Below are 8,408 nucleotides of genomic sequence, written 5' to 3' on the forward strand. Positions count from 1 at the left end.
TGGTGTTGTCCAGGGTGTGCCTGGGCTGCCTTTGCCTCTCGGGTGATTTCTAGTCAGCCCGGGTAGAGTTCACACTTGATTTACAAGATAGAAGGTTTAAAATACATTTATAGATCATACACACAAGATCAAAGTTCTGAACACTTAAGATGAAGTTGTTTATAATAAACGTATCCGAATCATTCGCTGACTGTGCAACGATGTTTGTTACTTGAAATATTCTTTTAAGCAGAAAAATCATGCTGTAATCTCGGTGCGGACAGAGGAACGACCAAGATGGGTGTGAGAAAAATAGAAGATGATGATCCTGCGAACAGGGTTTCTGTCGCTGTGCCTTCCTGCTGCTAGACACACGTTCCACTCCCCTTCGTGTTCAGCCTGCAGGGATGATGGCATAGCTCTGCAGACCGGTTGGAGAGCTTGGAAGCGAGCATGTCGTGTTACTTGTTAGCGAGCGTATCCACAGTTCTGGCTACTTATGCAAGTCTTTGGATTTTTGCAGAGGTTTTTTTGGTTGAAAATGCTTCTGGAATGTGGCTATTCCCTCCGTGGCGCCGGCAGTTCCCTGGCAGCTCTCACTGTGAGAGGTGCTCGGTGCAAGCCTGCTGCTCTCTCCCGGCTTCGGCTGACTGAAGAAACTGGGGCATGTTGAATGCCACAGAATGAGGTGCAAAAAGAAGTTCAATTATCTTCGGAATTATTCTGTCAACTACAGATCTAAAAGAACCCCCTGGATTTCTCTGGCAGTAGTCTCCAGCCGAGTGATGGCTCCTCAGAGACCTGAAATAAAGTGGCAGCAGAATCACTCGTTTCCCATTTCCCCAGGGTGCGCTCCTGCACCGGTGCCGGTTCAGTGCCAGGGTCACAGAAGTGGCTCTGAATGTGCAATAAAGTCTTTGTTTTCTGGTAACAATCTCAGTAACTCTGCTCAGTCCCTTGAGCAATAGTTTCACTGTTGCCTTAAAAAAAGAAGAAACCAGAACAACTGCTTGTGTGTAAAGTCCTTGGGGTGCTCTTCTCAAACCGCCGGCACCGTGTTTGCTCTCTGGGCTGGAGTTTTGCTCCCATCAGCACAATAGGTTCCTGCGCTGCTTTTTCTTGCACGTGTCATTTTAAACAGTCCTAACAAAGCAGAGGCAAAATTAAATTTCGTTGTCTTCTATTAAACAGCTGCTCGCCTGCAATGTGTCCCCTGTAGCATCATCAGCCTTAAAGAAATTAAGTTTTGAGCAGTTGAGCTACTGAGCAAGTTATGAGCCTTTCCTGGGCAAGAGAAGCTGTCCCGTTTTTGAGAACGGAGCACCGAAAATGTGTAAAAATCATGGAGCATGGCTGAGGAGAAAGTCTAGAAGGAGTTTTAGGAGCGGTGAAGCTGGATGGGAGCGTACCCTGTCTCTCCAGGTCTTGCTGAGGGGTTGCTATGAGTGGAGCAGGCATGAGCCACCGCTTTTCATCCCAGCCTCAGCAGATGATGGCAAGACTAGTCCCTGCACGATCGATGACCTCCTTTCTTGGCTTCCTGTGGGCAGCTGCTTGAGAGAAATCTCTTTTCCCCCCACGAGTTGGCTGCAGATTTGTCGGGCAGGTAGGACTAACTCTACTTTTATGTCTCCCCTGGTTGGAGAAGCTGGGGGGGTGGGGTGTAGAGTTTTTGCAAAATGTTGCATTTGTTAAGAAGTTGACCTCAGCCCTTTTCTTTTAGAAGGTGGATTTTTTGAACTAAGGGGGAAATGGCTCCTTTAGTCCCATCACTGGCACGAACAGATCCCCTCTAACTTCATCCCGTGGCTCCCATGTCAAGTCCGTAGCACCAAGTTGGTACCAGCTTGCATTTTTATCTCCGGTTTCCTCCCTCCACCACTTCCAAGAAGCCTTCGATAACTTTTCGTTTGTGCTGTGTTTTATGAGGAAACAATTTCAGACATGCCAGAAAGAGTGAGTAATGACGGGGCGGGTGGTGGCAGAGGAGCTGTTGCAGGGTGCTGGGAAGGGTGCCTTGGGCAGGTGGGCAAGAAGCTAATATGAATATTTAAGTGTCTAGGTTTCATCATTTGATATTCAAAACATTTCAGTTGGATGCTATTAAGGACAATTAGTGAACGTGGGTGTGGGTCATAGATGGGACAAACTTGGAAAGAAAGAACCTGGATGTAAAAGCGTTTTCAGTTCCCGCGCCAAGCACGCTACCTCTTCTGCTGTCTCATGGCAAACTGCAAAATCTGCAACAGCTTTTTTATTTTTCGATTTTCATCAGTAGATGCTGCTGCCGTGGAGGTCGTTAGCTCTCAGTCGACGGCACCAGTGCTAGCTCTGGTCCAGGGAGAGGCGCAGCGTTGTAGGATGGGTTTTAGAGTCTCAAAGGAATTTGGGCATCTTGGATTCTTCTAGCCACAGAAGTCAAATTTCCATTGGCCATAACATTCACGAAGCTAATGGTTTTTCAGCAGAGATACGGGTTTTGTTAGAGAAAAAACCTGAAATACCTTAGATTATTACTTGCTTGGAGGGAAAAGGGAATTTATTACAACGAAACAGTCAAGCTAAACAAAGCATCACACACACCGAATCTCAAAAATGTATCCCAAGTGCACAATTTTAATTAACTCAAAGCCGGTCCAAGTTCCCGGTGCTCAGCCTTAGGATGCAGGCTGCGATGGCCACGTTAGCTGTGGCTCAGCTCGTTTTGTGGTTCACGGTCAACTACTGGGTGTGCCAGCGAAGGGCATACCTGGGGCCTTAGGCCCACCAGTCTCGGACTTTTTATTCTCTCTTCTACATATTTATAACACAAAAAGCCAGACCGATTTGAGAAGGTCTTTTCAAGCTGCTGGGAGCCGAGCCAGGCTGCTGCTTTTCCGAGAAGGGTGTGGGTGATCACTCCTGGACCTTGCCCCCCCACCCCACCCCCCAATTAAGCCACTGACTCATTATATAGCCCGGGATCCAGTGTACACTTCATGTCACTACTGTTCTATCGATGAAGCCTCGTGTTCCTTCCCTTGCCAATCTGTACCTCGGTTGTACCCATCTGTAAATTGGCCAGACTTTCCTACCTCGTTTGGGCATTATGAGGCTAAATTCTGTAGGATGCTTTGCAGCCCCGTGATGAAAGGTGCTATATAACTGCAAAGTGTTACTTCAAAAGATTTAAATAGGTCACCAGTGCATCATAACCTATATTAAAAAGACTTTTTCTTATATGAGAATTTATAGAGTTCAATGTATGGTATTAATAAGTGAATTATTGAGACCCCCAAAACAGTTTTTGTTTGAATCGTATCTGTATTCTGGAAAAGTGATTAAAAACCTTTAACCTTAATAAAAGAGTTTAGCCTTATTTCCTGTATGATGTTGGAATCTTTTAAACTTAAAGCAGAATCTCACAGATTTTAGGGGTGGAGGGTTTACTTGTTTTTAAGCCAGCATTAAAATAGCAGCTTAATATCTTCACAGCAAGGCTTGGTCTTTCCCACACGGCCGTGTGGCAGCTCACACTGCGTTTTGCTCCTCTTGGAAGCCTCTGGGATCGGCTGTAATTAGATCAATCACCAGCAGAGCTTGTTACACACCTTCCCCAACTGGTGGCTGCTCGAGGGGTGCTGGCCACCAGGAGAGTCCTCAGGACCCAACGTCACCTTTGCTCTGCCACCCTGAAATGCCGGAATGGGCCAGGAGCCCATGGAAGCACCACCGCTCGCCTGAGACCTTCATACGGCGCTCGGATGCCTCCCAGCAAGGGCACGGCAAGTCTCACGGGCTGCCGAGTGAGCTCCCTGAGGCTCCTCCGTGTTAGGAGCCACCAGAGCTTTACTCAGGGCAGTTTTCAAGGCCCTGAAGCTGTTTTACGCTTATTTTGAACTGTGCTGGTGCCCCCACAGCCAGGCAAGCGCCCGTGCAGCCAGCATAGCCTTCGGGTTTAAAGAAGCTGCTGAGAAAACAGATAGGGGCAATCGCAAGCAAAAAAATAATTACTCAAATGCTGATTAAATGTTCCCAGCAGCCTGAAGAATGAGCATCTGAAATTAGGCACACCCTGGTGCGGCCCCGATCGCCAGCAGACATCACGGATGCGTGGTATGAGTGTCTGGGGGCAAGGGAGAGTATTAGTTTCAATGGAGGATGATTATTATTATTATCATCATCATTATTGCTGCTATTATTATTTATTTAACTGTTACACAGCTGACACCGATACCATCATTCGAGGTGAGCCGGGTCTGCACAGGGATAGCTGGTGTTCGGTTCAGGAGACAAGGAAAACTGGAAATATGATTAAGAATGATGGCATGTGATGTGCAGAAGTGGCAGGGAAATACCGTGTCTGCTTGTTGACTAATGCTGTCATTAATGCATTTATTTTAGGTAATTAATTATAGAGAGTATAGTAACTGAAACCCAGCTGACTGCCAGGGAGACCCTTGGTTGCCTGGGCTTGGGACACCACAGGGGACACGTGCCACACATCAGTCCCATCTGCCATCCGTCACCACACACCACGTGAATTAAACACAGTAACAACCCTATCTCCGGCCTTGCCAGGGTCTCGGCTTTTTTTGGGGCGAGGGAGTGCAGGGCTGAAAACATACTGCTTTGATTCCATTCCTGGACCACCACACATCCCGAGGAGGTTGATGGATACCTGGCCTCCGACCGCACACCAGCCACCACAACACCCCCACATGTGAACCGCCTTTATTGGTTTCAATGCACTCATTGCTCCAGCGGAACCGCAGATTGTAAGAGGGTGGCCGGGTTGCTGGGGGGCTGCGGGGGCTGCCTGGCAGAAACCTCGGGCTCAGGCACCTTCTTGGCTTCACTTGGGTTTGTCACCTGAAGTTTTCTTCCAGTTGAACAGCCTGGAACCGGCCACTGCACCGAGCGGCCCCAGGGTAGACATCAGCCCGATTTTGGCACCAAGAGAAAAACCTCCAGCTCCTGCAAAGACAGTGACACCCCAGGATACCCCAGGAGCACTGATGCCGCCTGCTGAGGGGCTGAGCACCAGGCAGAGACCACCGAGGACTTCTGCTGGGTGGAGAGAGCCAAGGTCTGCTCCAGACTGTGCCGGGGAGCTGGCCTGGGGGCCGTCTCTGCCCGCTGAGCGCTCCAGCCCCTTTCTGCTGGCCCATGCTGGCCCCGGCCAGCACTGTGGGCAAATAATGCAGACACTGCTCTTGCCAGGAGAGCAGACACCCACCTGATGGCCCCAAACCCTCCCCCTTGGTGCCCTACCCCAGCAAGTCTTGATGCGTCCTACCACACCGTGGATTTATCCTTCCCCACAGCTCCGGGTGATTTGGAGCAAGGATGGGTTAAAGGGCTGGTTTGGCTCTACAGCACCTAAGGTGGTGCAGCCCCCCAGGATGACCCCAGCCCCACTCACCAATCGACTGCAGCACGGCCACGGTGCTGCCGGCCGCCACTGCTCCGTTGTTGGCTATGGCAGCTGCTGACATCATCTTGGCAGCCAGGGACCCAGCGGCGATGCCGGTCGCCTTAAAGCCCAGCACACAGACGCCCGCGGGGACGCCAAAGAGGGCCACCCCTGCGGGCAGGACACCGCAGCGTTAGGGGGCTCTCGGCCACCTGCACCACCCCCTGCCACCGGTGCTGGATCTGGCCCCCCAGAAAGGACAGAGGCGTTGGAGAGGGGAGTGAGGGCTGTGGGGTGCGGGGATGGGGACACCCCATCCTCGGGAGGGGAGGCGGGCAAGGGCTGCAGCAGGGGCTGCAGCAGGGGCTGCAGCAGGGGATGCAGCAGGGGATGCAGGCAGACCCCCAGGCACAGGCCGGGGCTGCTCCCTCCCTCGCAGCACCCCCCGAGCTCTCCCCGGCCCGGCACTCGCAGCCCCCCAGCCCGGTCCCCCACCACAGCCCGGGGCTGGGACCAGGCAGCGACCCCGAGCGCTGCTCGCCCCACGCCAGCCCCTCACCTACTCCGACAGTGGCTCCGATGGCGGCTCCTTTGACTTTGTTCTTCATGGCTCGGAAGGAGAGGCCCTGCCCACCCTGCCGGCCCCGCCCCGCCCCGCCCCGCCCCGCCCCGCCCCGCCCCGCTCGGCGCGTCATCACGCGGGGGCGGAGGCTGCGGGCTGGCCGGGGCCTTTCATTAAGGGGATCGAGTGCAGCAGGGGAGGTACACGGGGGGCGGGGGGGGTGTGTCTCAGCGAGACAAGCATCAGTGAGGGTCCCGAGGCGGGTCCCGGAGGGTCACAGCAGGACACCCCCGAGGGCAGCCTCGATGACAATCCCGGCCACCAACAGCCGTCACAGCTGTTGGACTTCACTGTGGACCTGAGGAAGAGGAGGAGAAATCAGCCCGAGCCTCCCCGTCCCCAGCGTGGGGCCCCCACTGCACCCCACTGCCTGGGGGGGCATCCCAAGGAGGAGCAGCCCCCCCCCCCCCCAACGACCTCACCTCCCTGTGGGTGCACCTGGCACCCCACACCAGGGGGGACCCCAGGGTTCCCCCCTCCCGTGGCCACCCCAGGCCCTCATCACACTGCTGGTACCTCCTGGGGAGGCTGAAACACGGGGTGCGCTGCGGTGACCCCGTGGGCACCCCGTGGCACAGTGCCAGGAGCACTCACCAAGCAGCTTGGCTATGGCCACCAGGGTCCTGGGGGCCACCCTCCCGCCACTGCCAACACAAGCATCGTCCGGCATGCGGGCATCTGGCTGCGTTACCTGCTTCGGTGAGGCTCGGTGCCAGCAGAGCTCCCGCCACCGCCACAATGAGTCCTGCTGCAGAGAGAAGCAGCGGTGACACTCCCACGGGAACACACATGTCCCCAGGCTGTGAAACCCTCAGCCCCGGGGCGCTGCTCAGACACGCGTGTCCCCCAGCCTCAAAAGAGGGGGGTGCGGAGGCAGAGCCCTGGTGGCCCACGCCAGCCTGGAGCAGAGCAGGGGGTGCAGAGCACCGGGGCCAAACCTCCCTAACTGGGGCACCGAGAGGGTCCTGCATGTGGGGTGGGCTGAGGGGCAGCGTTCTGGGGAGGGGGCAGCACCCCCGAGCAGGGTCTGTGTGTGCAGAGCAGCAGTGCGAAGCACCAGGAACGTGATTTGTTTCTGCGTGGTGTCAGCCATCCCCGTGCCCACCAGCGCCTTACCCGTCGGTGGGGTCAGCCCAAGAACACAGAAAACCTGTAACAGAGCGGGGATGGAGGGCGGTCAGTCGGCCGGGCCGAAGGGAGGGCGAGCTGCTGGGGCGCTGCGAGGGGCTCCTCCACGCCCTGCCCGCACCCCTGGACCCCCTCCTCCTGCAGGAGCATGTGCCCCTTCCTGGGAGCATCCCAGTGCCCCACACCAGCAGGACAACGGCTTGTGCCTTCTCCAAAACGCTGGGGAAGCACGTCCTTGCCGGCACAGCCCCACTGCCCACAGCTGGCCCTGGCCCCGTCCCGTGAGAGCCCCAAGCCCCCGAGCCCCCCCGTGCCTTTGCTCAGAACCGGAGGGATATTTGCTGTGCACCCAGGGGCGGGTACCCCGTGTGCCCTGTGCTGTCCCACTGTGGGGACAGCACCCCTGACCCCGGGAGCCGCCACACAGCTTACCCATGGCGGGCTGGCCCGGGGGGGCAGCGGCTGGAGTGAAGGTGTGGGGCGTCTTGTCCAAGCTGGGTCCTTTGAGGAGCAAGAATAAGAGTTTCTTCCTAGAGTGGCATGGGTGGCGAGCAGGCTCTTGCTCTCCTGCACAGCCACCCCCTTCCCACCCCATCCTGCCCCCCAGGAGCGCCTCCATCACCCCACAAAATCAGAGACCCCCCCAGACCTCGTGTTTCTTCCCAGCCCAGGACTCCCTGGCCACTTCGCCAGCCCAGCGGACTGAGCACCCCCCCACACTTTTATCCCCCCCTCACAAAAGGGGTGCTGTCCCCAAGCACCTGCCACGGTGCCCCAGCACCCTGTGCCACCAACCTGCTCGTCTGCTGACCAAGAGGTCAGTGCTGATAACAGAGGTCTTGGGTGACATCGGACGATAAAGTTCCAAGAATCACCCTGCTGGGTTGTTTTCCCACAATTTCTGGTCCACTCCCGTGTTCACCCTTGGTGTGCCTGGTTCCACCAGAGCTGGAGGTGGCCGGGCAGCGCGGCTGTGACTTCCCTGTCCCCAAGGGTCGGACCCCAGGGCTGCCCCCCACGGGGAGCTCCCTCCCTTTGCTGCAATGCCCTCGCAGGGACGGGGGGGGCGGGAGGTGCCGGGGCTGCGGTGGGGAGATGTGCTGGGTGGGGAGGAGGCTCCTCACGCTTGTGCCATGACGGCTGGGGCTCCTTGGGGCATTTCCCCACCAGCTCTGGGGCTGGGGAAGCTCGGCCGTTTTGGATGAGGACTGTGGGCAGCACGGGCAGCCTGGCAGCACGGAGATTTCCACCAGGCAGCCTCAAAAAACAGCCAAAACCCTATTT

General features: G+C 56.0%; 1 protein-coding gene across 1 annotated transcript; it reads right to left on the minus strand.

Annotated features, from left to right (window-relative positions):
• Positions 1-4,676: 4,676 nt before the first annotated feature.
• LOC114011428 (interferon alpha-inducible protein 27-like protein 2A) lies at positions 4,677-6,084 on the minus strand. The gene is made up of 3 exons (XM_055800115.1): positions 5,934-6,084; positions 5,384-5,545; positions 4,677-4,935 (listed from the first exon to the last, which is right to left on the minus strand). The coding sequence occupies exons 1-3, from the start codon at positions 6,067-6,069 to the stop codon at positions 4,814-4,816; spliced, it is 420 nt and encodes a 139-aa protein (XP_055656090.1). The 5' UTR covers positions 6,070-6,084; the 3' UTR covers positions 4,677-4,813.
• Between the last annotated feature and the right edge of the window lie 2,324 nt (positions 6,085-8,408).

Source organism: Falco peregrinus, chromosome 3 (assembly GCF_023634155.1).
Source record: "Falco peregrinus isolate bFalPer1 chromosome 3, bFalPer1.pri, whole genome shotgun sequence".
Lineage (NCBI taxonomy): Eukaryota > Metazoa > Chordata > Aves > Falconiformes > Falconidae > Falco > Falco peregrinus.